This window comes from Herpailurus yagouaroundi, unplaced genomic scaffold (genome assembly GCF_014898765.1).
Source record: "Herpailurus yagouaroundi ecotype Mexico unplaced genomic scaffold, PumYag 29, whole genome shotgun sequence".
In the NCBI taxonomy this organism is placed as follows: Eukaryota; Metazoa; Chordata; class Mammalia; order Carnivora; family Felidae; genus Herpailurus; species Herpailurus yagouaroundi.
The window spans coordinates 81205386-81222868 of NW_024412377.1; the positions used below are offsets into that span (position 1 = coordinate 81205386).

General features: G+C 39.2%; 1 protein-coding gene and 1 non-coding gene across 19 annotated transcripts in view; both read right to left on the reverse strand.

Moving 5' to 3' along the window:
- CAST (calpastatin) overlaps nt 1–17483 on the reverse strand; it is a 110159-nt gene that overhangs the window by 21281 nt on the left and 71395 nt on the right. For 10 of the 18 annotated variants that reach the window (XM_040448062.1, XM_040448070.1, XM_040448078.1 and 7 more), the window contains 10 exons: nt 17036–17134; nt 15332–15412; nt 14232–14270; nt 13521–13613; nt 13296–13385; nt 11346–11447; nt 7184–7267; nt 6271–6318; nt 5144–5239; nt 3408–3503 (listed from right to left, as the gene is read on the reverse strand). In XM_040448062.1, coding sequence (XP_040303996.1) covers nt 3408–3503; nt 5144–5239; nt 6271–6318; nt 7184–7267; nt 11346–11447; nt 13296–13385; nt 13521–13613; nt 14232–14270; nt 15332–15412; nt 17036–17134 — 828 coding nt within the window. Of the gene's footprint in view, nt 1–3407; nt 3504–5143; nt 5240–6270; nt 6319–7183; nt 7268–11345; nt 11451–13295; nt 13386–13520; nt 13614–14231; nt 14271–15331; nt 15413–17035; nt 17135–17483 lie in introns of all 18 variants that reach the window. The other 8 variants (XM_040448032.1, XM_040447978.1, XM_040448022.1 and 5 more) reach the window with 1 other exon arrangement.
- On the reverse strand, nt 15984–16088 carry LOC121016861 (U6 spliceosomal RNA). Its single transcript, XR_005784499.1, has one exon. It is a non-coding gene; the product is annotated as a U6 spliceosomal RNA (small nuclear RNA).

Sequence of the window (17483 nt, forward strand, 5' to 3'; positions counted from 1 at the left end):
TTTTCAGGCCTATCAGAGGACATTCCTCTCAAAGCTCTGTGAAATAAGCCTGGCCCATCCCAGAGGTGGTGGCTCGGGCAGACCCTCGGCCAAGATACAGAAGTTTGTGTTCTTTACCAGGCTTCTACTGGCCAAAGTGGATTCATGCTGATTTAGGTGACTGTGGCTGGCTAACCTGAGTGGCACGATGGGAACTGTCTACCTGGGGTCCCAGTGTTCAAAAGGAAACGTGCTCCCTTGTGATACAGTGAGCTCTAGCCATGCTGGTTATTAAAATGAAACTGAGTGAAGAAAACATGAATGATATAAAGGGAAAATAAAGGAGAAACTATGTTTGGGCTAAAAGATAGGACTCGATTTGACTTTTTCCAAATCACAGGTCAAGATCCACACATTAGTGGTTCATAAAATCAACAGTTCAGGGGCAGGACTTTTTTTTTTTCTTAATTTTTAAAGTTTATTTATATTGAGAGAGATAGAGACAGTGTGGGCGGGGGAGAGGCAGAGAGAGAAGGAGACAGAGAATCCCAAGCAGCATCTACACCATCAGTGTAAAGGAGCCCGACATGGGTCTTGAACCCACGAAACCGTGAGATCATGACCTTAGCTGAAATCAAGAGTCAGATGCTTAACCAACTAAACAACCCAGGTGCCCCAGGACTTTTTTTTTAATGAAAGAATAGAAAATAGAATGCATTATACATAACAAGAATAATTACTTCTAATTAAGCTGTTTTTTTCTATTATATAGATACTGGGTTGAAATATGAATGAATTTCTTATTGCTGTTCTTGGTTAAAGTGTGAAAGCTTCTGAATTAAAAAGTCTCAAAGTTTATTCTTATAAAATTCTATGACCTCACATAGAATACATATCTGAATATTAGAGTAAAAATGTCTTTCTGTTTTATATGGCTTAACCAACAATGTAAGTAAGAAAAGTTTTTCTGCTAAGTTGCACTGCAAAAAGATCAATGAGGAAATGGAACCTGAGTGGAAGGTGATTTATCACCATCTGGTGGTTGGACACTGCATAGATTTTATTCCCAGGAGCTGCAAAACTCCCTGATGTATATCTAATTTGTTTGGGATTCTATCTAAAGTGCAAGAGTTGCAGTGACCAAAGTCTTAACCAAGCAATCAGAATTGCTAGCTGATCTAGACATGTCCTCATACTTCACTTCTGTTTTCTCCTACTCTCTGCTGTAGAATCTATGGAAACTACTACTTCCTGTTAAGCCTGTTTCCCTTGGTTTAAGAATTAAACCAAACAGAGCAAAGCTAGGATACACAGCATTTTTAAGAGCAAAGGAATCAGGAAATAGGACTAGGGCCTGCAACTTCTATTTCTGTAGTGTTTTATGTTGTCAAATTCACAACTAGTATTCAGGTTTCTGGATGTCCTTAACAAGCTTTATATGAACAAGAACTGTGCAGGGCACATATTAGGCTCCTTTTGCTGCTTGGTTTTCTTTTGCTCACTAATCTTCAAGCCCTTCTTGGGCCCTCTGACCTTTGTCACACTCCACAGCTATTCTTGTGGCTCTCACGGGTATCCCAATTACAGAAATGCCAACTAACTTCATTGATGGTAATCTCAGCAACCATGGTCAGCGGAGCTGACAGAACAGAAGCGCAGAAAAGATCATCAGAGAATGGGAAACGCAGAGCCCTTTTCTGTGCACTAAACATCCAGTGCTCGACTCGCTATAGTCAGGGTAAAGTTGGAAAGGAACGAACCCTCAAAGGCCCTGGCAATCACCTGGAGCACAAGAGGCAGAGGATACATACATGTTTAGGTCACAGAGTTCTTCTCTGGAATGTTGGCTATTGTCTTTTTGATTCCACTCACTGCCTCTGTTCTTCCTTCCTTCACTGTCTTGCCCCACATACTCTCCTCTTCTCCAATTCTTTATCACCGTGCCTGTGGCTTAATTCCCACAATGTGAAAGTTCTAGAGTGTACCCAGAGACCTCAAAAAGAGGTTGAGTCCTGGGGCGCCTGGGTGGCGCAGTCGGTTAAGCGTCTGACTTCAGCCAGGTCACAATCTCGCGGTCCGTGAGTTCGAGCCCCACGTCGGGCTCTGGGCTGATGGCTCAGAGCCTGGAGCCTGTTTCTGATTCTGTGTCTCCCTCTCTCTCTGCCCCTCCCCCGTTCATGCTCTGTCTCTCTCTGTCCCAAAAAAATAAATAAACGTTAAAAAAAAAAAATTAAAAAAAAAAAAAAAAAAAGAGGTTGAGTCCTGTGTAAGGCAGGAGGGAGACCCTGGACTTTGAGGGGATTTTCACTTGGCACCAAAAATGTCCCTGGCAGGAAGCAGCCATATCAGGGCACCCAGGACACATGTCCTACAACTTCTCCACCCTCTTTTTTCAAACAACTAAATGCACTAAACCCAAGCACACCAAGTCCTCTGGGCTGGCCTGTCCTTGGTTCACTGTTCTCCCCAGGAAAACAGTGCTGTTCCCACTTCCCGGTGTGATCTTGCCTTCCCTCTGTGAGTATTTCCTAATTCCTCCTGGGGGCGGGTCCCTTCGCCCATGTTCCCCCTGCCCTTTTTCCATATGAGAATGATCAAATTCTACTGTAAAGCTTGAGATCTGGCCATCTATCCATGCTAGATGCTAAAGTGGCTAAGAGCAGAAGCCTTATCACTTATCTCACCCAGGCTCTGAAAAGTTAAATGGATTGCTCAAGGTCAACTCAAAGCTTCATTTCCCTCATCTATAATAGAGAGATGATCAGAACAGGGTTCATAATGTCCTTGTGAAACTTTAATAAGATATTGCAAAGCATCCAGAACAACTTAGCTATTCACTAGGTCTGTAGTAATAAAGCACAGTCCCATCAGCTGTTACTCTGAGTCAGATTCTACCTGCTAACAGAAACAAAGCCCACTGAACTCAAAAAGATTCAACTACTTAATTACCATACTTCATACAAAAGTTAGAGCTAAGAAGAAAAGGGAAACGAACTGAGTTAACCTTCCTTCAGTTGGGAGTGGGGGGAAGTCATGATGATATTGGTGTAGATTATTCCTTTAGGAGAGCCAACATAAGGTACCATCAGGCTATCTGTGGAACTCCCAATAGGCTCAAAAGATATGGGAATGTGAAAGAGCAAGATTATCCACCACAGCTGAAGAACCAGTAAGAATTTCAGAAGGTGAAAAAAACAAACAAACAAAAAAAAAACAACACAGCCTGTAGAAGTTTAATGAAAAACTTAAATCTAGCTTAAATTTGGAGGATACCCTGAAGCCAAAAGAACAGTAGACCCCATAGCTCTAAAAGATTTTCTTTTTATCTTATCAGAATAAAGTGATGCGTTGGCAACACACAGTGGCAAGTGCACAGGAAAAAGAACTACCTTCCCAGGACACTGCTCAATGTCCAAGGGAACACTCACCAAGGGAGCTGGCTTGGTCGGTGTGGACAGTATAGTACACATGGAAGCTCGAGGCACAGCCTCACTCACAGGAGTCAAGGCAGCAGCCTGAGATGCCTGCGGAGAGAGGCAAGTACAAGGAAGAGTTTTTAGAAATCTCTAGTTGGTAAGACTGAACAATAAGGGACCAACGACACACTCTGCTATATTATATGCTGTGAGCATGACTTTCTCAAATGCCTAAGGATTGCTAAATAGTGAATAAATCGCAGGTTCAAACTCTTCTACCATGATTTCAACTTGGTTTTACCTCTTACCTTAGGTAGGTTACTTAAACTCTGAGACTCAGTTTCACATCTGGAAAATGAGAACAATGACAGTACCTACATCTCAAGGGTCAACATGAGGCTTTCAGTAAAATAAAACATGTCCAGTGCTCTGCATACTACCTAGGAACACAGCTCAATAATATCAGCAACTATTATTATTTATATTATTTTCAGAAAATATATAACAATGATACACCAATTATAGAATGTAATGTTTTAATATAAATCCATCATTTTTATATATTTAATATTATCTTATCAATTGTAAATAGGTATGTTTACAAATGCAAGGTAGTAATACTATCCCAGAGGTTCCCAAAGTATGGTCCCTGGACCAGCAGCATCAGCCTTACCAGCCTTACCATTTGTTACAAATGCAAATTCTTAGGGCTCCACCCCAAATACTATAGAAATTCTGGAGGTGGAGCCCAGCAATCTGTTTTAACAAACCCTCAGGCAATCCTGGTACTAAAATCTGAGGACCACTGTGCTATCTTATCACAAGAGTAAAATTTCAAACAAACTGGTTTTAATCCAGACATTTACGAAAAGTTATCCTACATGTAAGGTGCTCAGTAGATGGTCATTAGCAGGGCACTATCTCTTCCTTCAAGGAACTTACTATTTACTGAAAACTATGTATACACATCAGAGGTGGAGATGAAGACAGCTAAAAGCTTCCTTGTAATAAAGATCTTAATAGATATACAAAGAACAATAGAGCCCCTGACATATTGTATTCTGCTTAGGTAGGTTTGGAAGGGTGGTAAGATTTGGGGAGGGAAAAGCAGGAGACAAAGGCCATACTTTAGCAAAACTTTAAAGGCCTGGCTAACATTTTAGATGATGTCGAATTAGGAGGGAAGTTATTCTACATGGCAGGACCACATGGGAAAAGCCAAGGACACATACACTCAAGCCCTTATTGTCATGGTTTAGTAATGGGAGGACACACCTTGGTAGGGAAGGAAGCCAGGGCCAGAACACGTTAGCAGGGACTTTATTTTGTGGGGAACGGGGAGCTCCTGAGGGTTGGAGCACGGGAATGATGTGACTACCACCACGCTTGAGAAACATTAACTCTGGCGGACATGTGGGAAGGACGGCAGTGAGACTGAAGACAGAGGCCACTGCCACCATAAGGTGAGTGGTGATGACAACTTTAGGTTACAGTAGGAGGAACAGAAAGGAAAGCATGGATGTGAAGGAATGATTATAGGACTTAAATTACAATAACATCTGGGCCAGTGTGGGAAAAGAAAGCCCATCTAGAAAAAGTCAAGATCAAAACTGCATGTAAAAAAAGATGGCATAATGGGTCTCCATCAACTACATCATGCTAAAATAGTTGGGCCTCAGATTTTTAAGATTATAGAAAAATATCTTTAAAAGCCCACAAAATAGAGACTTCTATTTTTAGAAACATACTTCTGTTTTTTTGGTTGTCTTAGATCGTTTTCCTTTACTTTTGGGCGGGTCAAAATCTTCTGAAAGTTCATCAATGAGTTCTGATTCACTCCGGGCCTGGAATATAAGAAAAACACTATATTACAAAGTGACTCTTTTTGGTTACAAGAAAGTTTTACATAGAGAATTTCCTGTTAACACGTATTAAGCCATATTTTAGGATCTAAATCCAAAATTTAATGTTTGGGGTATTTTTTAAATTTATCAATGTAAGATAAATGTCATGCAACAAGTAAGGAATACTAAACACCGGGGTACCACAAAAATGTTCATGATTTAGTCCAAAACTTTCCTGTTAATTCAGTTTCAGAAGAATTCTGTTCACATAAAACCACCTTTTCTTTCTAATGAAGATCTGTATAGTTTTTTCGTATGTGACTGTTTTTCACTATTTCCTAATGAGTGCCTTCTGAATAGCTCAGGAAACACAGATCATATACTCCTTCCCTAAGACTCTGAGGGATTTTGGCAACAAAGTTCTCCCATCCCTAGTTCCTTCAGATGAAATGGTATTATTCATTTGGAGCATGTGGAAATTTTGAGCAATACCAGTCATCTACAACAGAACGGCATGTCATCTAGAAGCTGTGCCTCTGTTGGTAGTCTGAGTTTTGAGTCCTGGTCTTGCTAGTTTTAAGCTGTAAGATCTTGGGCTATTTACATGTCTCTGCCTCTGTTTCATCACATGTAAAATGGGAAAAATCACAGCACCACCTTCATTCAGTGAGGACCTGACTGCTTTAGACCAAGTTAAGGCAGTGTAGAATCATTAAAATATCTGATGTCATGATTATAATCAAATTCTGAAGTGCCAACAATATAATTTGAGGCATTCTTGACATCAGCTCCTAAAGTGCAATGAATGCCACCTACAAACTCCCAATATTCTAGTAATAATTCATGAAGAAAATAATCATAAAAGATATGAAAAGGAGTCAGAGGTATGAGCCAAGTGTTGCTACCACAAGTTCCCCTCTCTTTACAACTAGGTTGGCATTCAAAGTCTCCACAGAGAAACCCTGTCAAAATGATCTTCAATTTATACTTTACAGTTCTTTTGCTCTTTATCAGAAAGATCATTTCCTAACCTTGGATTTTTCTTCAGGCTCTGGCAAAAGTGGTTTTCCATCTTTATCCTGTAAACAAAATTGAAAATTCATTGAAAGTTAAATAGAACATTTTTTTTTCATGGCTCGTTAAGTTTCTTCTAGGGAATTCCAGGATAGGAGGAGATTTTTTTCCCCTTTATATTTTAATGATCTGTTTTTGAGTGAATTTCTTATATTTGAGTGAATAAATTTTCAGTATTTTTTAAATCAAGTATCAGAATAAACAGCTAAGCTCTAAAATAAACTTAAAAAGTCTCTGTTCTCCAATCCAGGGTGAAGAGGTAGATTTCATTCCTGTAATCCTTTTTTTGTTTTTTGGAGATGACGTTTCACAATTTAGAATATTTCTAAACTGAGGAACTTTCTGTATTAGCACCTATAAGGACAGTTTCCATATATAAGCACATAGAAGAATCAAAACATTTTCTATCATGTGTTTACATTTAATTTTTGAAAGATAAATTACAGATATAATTACAGAGGTCCACCATCCTCACATTAAACCCAAACCACCACCAACAAACCACCCTAAGGATACTGGCAAATAGCTACACATTTATGTCTACCCCTTCAAAGATCTATGGTGCTTTTATCCATACAACGGTTACAGAAAAATTTATTCCCAAATTGTTTCTTACGCTTCAAGGTTAAGGATCTATATCACGCATTGTTAATATCTGGAACACTTGGATTTGTGGGAATTTTAATGACCACACGGTTACTACTTAGGAAACAATCAACTACCTTTAAAGAACAGGAAAGAAAGGGTTCAGGGGGTTCAGTTAGTATAAGAACTGGGATAGTCATGTTCTTGAGCATCATGGGAACAGTCCCAACAGAACATGATATGAAGAAGAGCATATTCTGTTAGGTGTCATGGCTAACAGCATACCGTGGTTGGCTTTAATCTATACTCCGAAGGCACAGTTTCATCATCTTCACCACACTTTTTTAGTTTCTCTTCTTTAGCTTTTGCCTGATTAAAGTGGAGAGGGAAATAAAACACAAAACATGTGGGTAATGTAGGTAAAACAAGAGGATATCACTTTATGTACTTCATAAGTGTTGTAGAGAAAACCATATCAGATTCAAGTGTGTGTCTGTGCTTTGTAAACTACAGAGCACACGACCATGGTAACTGGTTGGCTGTGAGGAAGACAGAAAAAAACAACAGGGCGAGGAATCCTGGAAGGTGTCCCCGCCCTGCTCTCAGCTGCTCTATCACCTTGGGGAGCCACTTAGTCTTTCTTAAGCAGTAAAATGGGGCTACCAGTAATTTTTACCTAGTCCACTGACTTGTAAGGATCACTAGAGAAAAGGAAATAAAATATCGAGACCATTAAGCACAGTGCATAAGTTAGTTGTAATTATTTCAATAGCCTTCATCTCTTACTCAGTTATCTAGGGGGGAAAAAACCAACCAGTTCCCATGGTTAAATACAGTTCAGAAATGGGAGAAGCAGCTCATCACAAATCTTGGCTGATCCATGGATAATTGGTTTTACCTCTTTTAAAAGGACTTTTTTTTTTTTTAATTTCAGTATCGTTAACATACCAGGTTACGTAAGTTTCAGGCGTACACTATAGTGATTTAACAATTCTATATGTTACTCAGTGCTCATCATGGTAAATGTACTCTTAATCCCCTTTACCTATCTCATCCAACACCCCACCCACCTCCTCTCTGGTAACCATCAGTTTCTTCTCTAGAGTTAAAAGTCTGTTTCTTGGTTTGTGTCTCTTTCTACCTCTTTTTTTGTTTGTTTGCTTGTTTGTTTTGTTATAGTCCACATATGAGTGAAATCATATGGTGTTTGTCTTTCTCTGACTGGACTTCTATCGTTTAGGTTTATATTTTCTAGCTCCATCTATGTTATTGCAACTGACAAGATTTCATTCTTTTTTATGGCTGAATAGTATTTCATTGTATGTATATACCACATCCTTATCCATTCATCTACTGATGAACACTTGGGATGCTTCCATAATTTGACTATTGTAGATTGCTGCAATAAAAAAGGTACTCCCTTCACTAAGAACTAGGACTTTATTGGATTACTGAACCATGAATAACCAACTGCATTCGAGATAAAAGTGCAGTTCTATAGGAGATCACTGGCTTCTAGGATATAGCATTTGCATTTTAAACTACTGGTGACTTATGGGAAGTTCCATGATATGTAATAATTGGCACCTGTACCAAGGCATGGATTTAGATCACAAAACAAGGAGCTCCTGGGCACAAAGAGGAATATCACTTAGCAAATTCCAGCTCAACCTACTGCTCCATCTGTATTTCAACCTAAAATAGTAGTTCTCCATTGAATGAATGATTGATTTTAAAAATATTAAGCACTTTTAATGAGCCAAGCACTCTTCTAGGCTTTAGAATTACAGTTTTATTGTCCTGTAAATTAACAATTATCATTAAGGGATTAAAGTTGTGGTTTTTTTAAAAAAAATATTTCCAGGGGCGCCTGGGTGGCTCAGTCGGTTGAGCGTCCGACTTCGGCTCAGGTCATGATCTCACAGTCTGTGGGTTCGAGCCCTGCATCGGGCTCTGTGCTGATGGCTCAGAGCCTGGAGCCTGCTTCGGATTCTGCGTCTCCCTTTCTCTGGGCCCCTCCCCTGCTCATGCTCTGTCTCTCTCTGTCTCAAAAATAAATAAAAACATTAAGAAAAAAAATTAAAAAAAAAAATATTTCCAGTTATATTCTACTGCAACACGTGGAGGAAGTCCTATTACGTAGTGGCACTCCCCCATTCAGAGATTCGTGAGGTTTCTACCTATAAAACAGCCTTCGTGAAAGTCAGAAGTCACCTGTAGAAGACTGTCCTCTCCAGGCTTATGGACAGTGAGAATCATGTGCACCGTTAAATCCTTTCTATTCCTGTTTGATCTTTACATTCTTTTTATTTTTTTTTAGTTTATTTACTTATTTTGAGAGAAAGAGAGGGAGTTTGAGAGTTTGAGCAGGAAAGGTGCAGAGAGAAAGAATCCCAAGCAGTGACAGTGTGGAGCCCAATGGAGGGCTTCACCCCACAAACCGTGAGATCATGACCTGAGCTGAAATCAAGAGTCAGTTGTTTAACTGGCTGAGCCACCCAGGCACCCCTGATCTTTATATTCTTTAAATGCCTGCACTGTAGGCACTGAAGACAAATGTCTACTCAACTGAAATAGCACCAGACCAGGTCACTACACACAGAAATGGGGAGGATTAATGAGGTATCATTGTAGAATACTTATGTCATGATACATTATAAGAATAAGTAGGCATGGATGTCTTCTCTGAAGCATGATGCAATTTCTCCATAGAGAGCTCTCTAGTATGGAATAAACTGAAGTGGTTTGGGACTCCTATAGAATATTAACCTTCATAAGGCTTCTGGATACATCAGAGTATCCAGAAAGTAATAAATTCACCATTAGGCACTAAAATTCAGCTTAAGAATCCAGAGGATTGGAAGATCTTAGGAAATATTTATACTTTGAATATACTTAAAAAGAAAACTACTTGGATGTAAGTAAGTAAATAAATAAACAAAAGGAAAACTAGTGGAAAATAGCGGAAGATAAAGTAGAAACTAATAGAAAGAATAGAAAGAACAGTCCTTTTAGTTTTAGTTAGAATTTTAGAAGTTCACTGCTGTGGAGGTTTTCTAGAGGAAACATAAATACATTTATACATGTATCCCAAAACTAGTTACCCCAACTGCTTACGAACTTATTTTTATGCAACACTTTTTACAACTACTGACCTGATTTTAGTCACCCTAAGACACTTTGCCCTGAGATTTATGTTTATACGTTTCCTCCCCAAATTAGTCTTATTAAATCACACCATTCTCTGTAAAAAGTCTGAAATAAAGTGCAGTTGGTCCCCTGCCCTGCAGCTGTCTGGTGGTGGGACTGTAACTCAACTTGGTCTGCTCCCCCACCAAGACACACACACCTGCAGGGTCTTGCCAGGACCATCCTCTCCCTCAGACATTTGTCTATGTGGCTGCTTTAAATAACGTGTGCCTCGCACTGCACTGTCTTTATGACAATTTCCTTTCTTCTCAATACATTACTTGGTCTTGGAGGATGAGGACTGCTTCCCCCGCTCCCCTGTGTTCGCCTTCACAAAGCTTGTCATGCCACACTGCGCCTGGTAAGCCCTCAAAGAAAGCTGAAGATAGAAACTGGCCCATTTTGGACCAGAGCAATCCCAGACTCAGGCCAGGAGCCTGTGAGACTCACTTTCCTCAGTGATTCAGAACAGGAAGTGACAGCGGAGGCAGCGGCATTATGACAGTGACAGGCACATGCCAGCTCCCCTCCCTGAGCTGATAGGCTGATGCTTCTGAGGGTGCCCAGGCTGTATTTCCATGTCCCCCAACTACACTGCCTTGTCAACAATGCCCACAGGCCAACTCCCTCTTTTATCCCAGATAACTCAGCTGAAAAATTCTTTAAAAACTGTAATGTCATGGTAAAACTCTCCTCCACCAAATATAAGCTTGTTATGGCTCAGAAGGCTTGCTAAGATGTTGAAGTGTAGTAGGCATGCAGGAACTGCAGTAACAGAGTTAATCCTTGCTTGATATTATTCTAATTTGAGACAAGATTTTCAACATTTTTCTCCATAGTTATAAAAAGAAGGATATTCCCACCCCATCTACCACATTCCCCCTCTCTGCTTATAAAAAGAAGCACCTGGAATCCTTTTGAAAACACAAATTTCCAATGTCCACAAGAGCAGACAAACCTCTCGCCAAGCCATTGCCTCCAGGTTATCTTGTTAGTCAGGTATCATTTAAGCATTGGCAGAAGAGATTAGCATTCACTTTACATATTAAAACTCTAGATGGTTTAAAAGACCATACTCAACTATCCTTCTTGGTTGCTAACTATGCAAGAATGAAAATCTAAGTTAACTAGACTCTGAAAGTAAGGCAGAATGAAGAGTAGTTAATTTTTAATCTCCAAAAAAGAAAAGTTGTGTAAGAACATTTAGTTTCATAACCCGCCGAACAACATGCTTTGTATATGAATCCAAGGTCAGTACCTCATTAACTTCTTTAATGGAGCTGAGGTCGAGCTCAGGTTCTGGCTTCCGAGTGCCCAGCGAAGCAGAAAGAGCCTCCAGTGCTTGATCACTCATTGTGTCCTGCTAAAAAAGGAAAAAATCTGTACATTAAAAAAGGGAACATCTCTTCAGCCTGAACAACCTATCCACTTCTTTGTGAAATCCCAATTTTAAAATTCTAAAATGAGTTGCAGATTAGAGAAGGACTTTAGGAAGGCAATTTTATTGGAAACCTAGCAGAAAAGAGAAAGGAAAAAAAAAAAACTTACCAGTGAATGAAAATTGGGGCTAAGACACTTCCACAGTGTCTTATGCTGTTTATACCCTCGGGGGCACACTTCACCCCTTATTTCTCAAGCTATAATTATTACACAACACTCGTATCAAAATAAAAGCTTGAAGAAGTAAACTTTCACTTTTCTGTTGTTGTTGTTTTTTTTTAATGTGTCTTTAGAAATAATCTCTGACAACCCTGGTCTTAGCAAACTAGCAAAGTCCAGGAAGCTGGGGAGCTTGAAGTGGCCCCACAGGCTTCATGTCTGAATGTACAACGGCTGATGGCTGATGGCTGTGGGGACTCCCACTCTCAGGGTGTGGCTCTCACTGTTCCCCAGCCAGCCAGATAAAAATAAACTGTCCCCTCCAGGAAGGGAGAGGCAGAGCAGACCCGACACAAACCGCTCCTTGCATTATCTGAACTATCTGCAGATGGAGAATGTCTTCTCAACCAGAAGATGAGCTGCAGGACCACCGTTCAGGATTGGGGACAATTGATTATGGTTAATAGAAGGTACAGAAGCAGCTACAACCACATCCCACTAGTGATTTACAGGTCAAACTCCATTAGAAAATCATGGTGAATGGGGCACCTGGATGGCTCAGTTGGTTAAGTGTCTGAATGTTGGTTTGAAAGGCCTGAGAAAATTGAAACTTAAAAGCTTAAGTTATGGGAAACTGAAACCAGCTTGTTCCGCTTCTGTACAATTGCTTGGCGTGCCCATGTATTCCTGATCAATCATTATTGCCTGGCATATCCATATATTCTTGATCAACCATTGTTACTTGGCACATCCGTGTACTCCTGATCAATCATTGTTGCTTGGCACTTCCGTGTATTCCTGATCAATCATTGTGATACCCGTACCCCCAGTTGTGGTCTGACCTAAAGGCAGGAACCAATCGAATACTGTTAAGTGTCCAACTTTAAACACCAACCAATCGCAGCTCTGTAACTGTGGAAAATTCCTGATTTCCCCATGACTTGTTTGTACCTGTCTATAAAAGGGGTGTAAAAACCTCTCTCAGGGCCTCTTGGCGTCACCGGCAATGGGGGCGCAGAGGTCCAGGTTCGAACCTGCAATAAATGACCCTTACTGCTTAGCTTTGACTCTGGACTCTGGTGGTTCGTTTTTGGGGGTCTCTTAGACTCTGGGCGTTTCAGCTTTTGGCCCAGTTTATGATCTCTCAGCTTTGCAGGTTACATCGGGCTCTGTGCTGGCAACATGGAGCCTGCTTGGGATTCTCTTTCCCTCTCTGTATCCCTCCCTGACTCGCACTGTCTCGGTCTCTCTCAAAAATAAATAAATAAACGTAAAAAAAATAATAATCAAGGTGAAGATTTATGTTCTAAGAGTGCAACTGTTTTGGTGTCTTGTCTTTCTGTGTGTTGTAATGATGAGATACTCTTGTTTCACAACCAAGAAGGCTGTGTTCAAATCATGATTAGTATTTGCAGAAACATAGAAGGCCTGTCTGGAGATAATGGATAGAACCCTGATTGGATTTACTAGTCCATACAGACCCCCGAGGGAAAAAAGATGCCCCTCATCACGCTGTACTGGGATTATCCTGAATCAACTAGATCAGGCTCAGGAAAGCAAGTGCTATCGGGTGGACCATGTTTATTTCCAAAGAAGTAATTATTTATACCTCCTCCACCTTTCTCTTTTTCTCTTGGGGTGAAGCAGCACTTTTGACTACCCTGGCTGGCTGAGCTTTAAGAACCTCTTCTGTGGATTTCTGAAAGACAAAATGCAAAAGATTAGACTTATAGTTAGAATAAATGTAACTTTAATAATCAGAACTAAAAAGAAATTGTTTTCAAGTTTTATATAGTTTCTAACAAGCTCCCCCTAATTATTTGGAAAACAGTACCTCTTCCTTAGGTTTCTTTCCACCAGCGGTAGGAGAACTGCAGGTGAAGTCAGATGACAAAGCATCTATGGCATCACTTGGCCCCATGGGTTTCTAAAGAAACAGGCACCACGATGGGTAACATGTGAGAGTCATTCAAGTTACAGATCACAATACAAACTCAGCAAATGAAGAGTGATTTGACATTCCTTTACTACCAAATCAAGTATGTTATCACATAACTCAGATAAATTCTTTGTTTGGAAAGAAATGAGTGCTCACTAATACTATTTTCCTGTTTCCCTCCTTTAAATGGATTACATACTAGGATATTCTCATTCTATTTTTATTAATATTTATTTTGCCCTCATACCTTCTTGGCTCCATTCTGCTTCCCCTCAAAAAAAAGAAAAAAAAAATATATATATACCTATATATATATATATATATACACACACACACATACATGTGTATGTGTGTGTATATATATATAGGTATATATATATACATACGTATACGTATACATATGTGTATATATACCTATATATATATATATTAAGCCATGAGCACTGAAGCAACCCCATACCCATCTCTTTCCTCTGAATAGATGGAAACTTGATCTGATTTAGCGATTATTCATAGACACAATATAGAGAATTGATGCCCTATCCCCCAACTAAAGATTTAAAAAATGGTTAACTTGTATCTTAGAAGACATTTATGTAAACTCACCGAAGAGTCTGGAGGAGGTCCTGTGATACCTTCTTTTTTCTGAAAAAAATATTAATTTGATCATGTTGAAAGTCCAAAATTAACTTTTACAGTTGGCAAAATGTACTGTTCAGTGAGTGTTATGGGTTAAATTGTGCCTTCCCACAACCTTTCAAGAGTTCCTAGTACTCCAGTGTGTGACTATATTTGGAGGTAGGGCCTTTCAAGAGGTAATTAAGGTTAAGTGATGATATTAGGATGTGTCCTAACCCGATAAGACTGCTGTTCTTTTTTTTTTTTTAATATTTTTATGTTTATTATTATTATTTTTTTTTCTCAACATTTTTTTTTATTTTTGGGACAGAGAGAGACAGAGCATGAACGGGGGAGGGGCAGAGAGAGAGGGAGACACAGAATCGGAAACAGGCTCCAGGCTCCGAGCCATCAGCCCAGAGCCTGACACGGGGCTCGAACTCACGGACCGCGAGATCGTGACCTGGATGAAGTCGGATGCTCAACCGACTGCGCCACCCAGGCGCCCCTATGTTTATTATTTTTGAGAGAGAGACAGATAGCAAGTGGCGGAGGGGCAGAGAGAGGGAGAGACAGAGGGAGATATAGAATCTGAAGCAGGCTCCAGGCTCTGAGCTGCCAGCACAGAGCCCAACGTGGGGCTCAACCTCGTGAACCACAAGATCATGATCTGAGCTTAAGTTGGGCGCTTAACCGACTGAGCCACCCAGGAACTCCAAGACTGCTGCTCTTAGAGAAGTGGGGAATGTAGACCAAAAGATGTACACACAGGGAAGATGGCCACGTACAAACCAAGTAGAGAGGCCTCAGATCCATGCTTCACAACCCTCAGAAGGAACCCACGCTACCCACACCCAGATTCGTTTTCTGACCTCTAGACCTATGATACAAAATATTTCTGTTGTTCAAGCCACTCAGTCTATGGTACTTCATTATGGCAGCCCTCGCAAATTGATACAGTGAGAGTCTTCATAACGACAACTTCACATGCCTCATTATATTTTCTAATTTTAAAAAATGTGAATATATTAATGGGATAAGATTATGTTCCAAAAAGTAAAATAAAAGTAAATGATTATTTAACTTACTGCCAAAAGTTCCCTGTATTTTGGAGGAATGGTGACTTCTCTTTTACCTAATTCCTCTATGTAGATGGAAGTCACTGGATCCTGGAATAAAGATCACACAGAGGGATATTATATAATTAATTAGCTGACAATGTTATATGCTATTATGCAACCAAAGTACTGTTGCCATTAGTAATTTATGGAGCTACTGAAATGAAATGCACTTAAAAAGCCAATACTTTATACAACTCTAAAATTGTAAGTTTATACAATACTTGCCCTTATTTAATTAGCTTAATTCATATGTAATACTAGAAAATATTCAACCTACTATATTTTTTATTCTTATACTAAAGCACATTTTAAAACATTTTTCACGGTCTCTTTCCAATACATATAAAAGTACAGTTAATAATAAATTTCTCTATAAGCTAACACCCAAGTCTTCCAGACCTAATTTCTAAGAAAAAAAGATCAGCTAGAGTCACATCTCCTGTTTAACCCTCTACTATCCCATTCCTTTTCCTTGTTAGCCAGCAAGAGCCACCATCCTGAACTTTATTGTATCTACCCACTTAAAATCAAGCAAATTTTAAAACAATTATTCCATATGCAGGTATCCACAAACAACATGCAGCATTACTTTGCATATTTTTTCTTTTTTTTTTATTGAAAAGGTACAGAACGCATTACGAATTGGTGTGTCATCCCTGCAGGGGCCACACTGATCTTCTCTGTATCCTTCCAATGTTAGCATATGTGCTGCCAAACTAAGCACTACTTTTACATATTTTCAAATGTTGTATCAATGGTATCATATTCTAGGTATCAAACTGTATTATTCTTATTCAAAATTATGTTTTTATAATGTATCCCTGTTGGTACATGAATAATTCATTTTAACCACAATAAAGTGTTCCCTTATATTAGCTTGTCTGCTGTTGACCAAAATCATGTCCAAATGTTTCACCTGTGCTTATAACTCCTGGTGCACATGGGTAAGGCTTCCTCCAGGGAATCTCTCTACAGGTGGAATTGATAGTTGAAGGACAAGTACATCTTCAACATCCACAAGCTCCATGTCAATTGTCAGACTTTTACACTTTTGCCACTCTGAGGAGTGTGTTCTCTCCATATTTTAGTATCATTTCTATAAATACTAGAAAGACTTTCATTTTTATTTATTTATTAGCCAAACAAGTTTTCTCCTATTTTTCTATTGGGCTGTCTTTTAAAAATTCTTCATAAATCCTAGAAACAGATCCTTTGTCATGTCTGCTTCAAGTATTTTCTTCCAGTCTTTTGCATGTCTTTCTATTTATCTTTTTAATATCAAGGAACATATAATTTTCTTGCTTTTTCTGGGTAAGGAATAGGGATGAGCTGAGGGTGGTAAATTTCTAGAAATCATAATAAGTTCAAGCCTAGTGGACTTAAATCTCAAGGACAGAATAATGTTTGTGACCCAACAGGCTGTATTCCAGCACCAGTCACAACACAGACAATCAATAAATGTTTGCTGAATCACTGTAATAGGATAGCTACCATAGGACAAACCATTTCCATTTATAACACTAATGTTTAGTTGCCATTATTGATGGCGACACCATCCTGCTTCTCTCCAAGCAACAGAACACTGGGTATTCTTTTGTGCCTCATGACCATGACCTTATTTCCTTTCCTACCCATTAAGTATAAATCTTTACAGATACGAAGATCACATACTGAAACTTCAGGTCCAGTATATGTTGTGTTATCTTCTTCAGTTTCTTCAGGTCCTCCTAAAGTGTCTACTAAGTCATCCAAAGCGGCATCCACGTCTGACTAGAAAAGAAAGAGAGCAGGTATTTAAATGCTATTTGTAATACATATTTCACTTCTGATTTTTTAACTACAAAAAAACCAAAAATTCTGTGCAGAAAAACACGAAACATCAAAAGTTCTTCAAACATTAAAATAGTTAAAATCTAGTCTCTAATAAACTTTATTATGTAAGGCCCCAGAGTACACATTTCAGGTTACAAAAACAGAAAGCCATGTTCAGATAAGAATCACAACAACTTCAGTAAGTCTAATGGCAGTAACTACAGAACAAACGAATGGCTCATTAAAGTTCCCATTCCAATGTCCTCAGTTAAAAAAAACAAAAACAAAGAATAATGATCATATAATT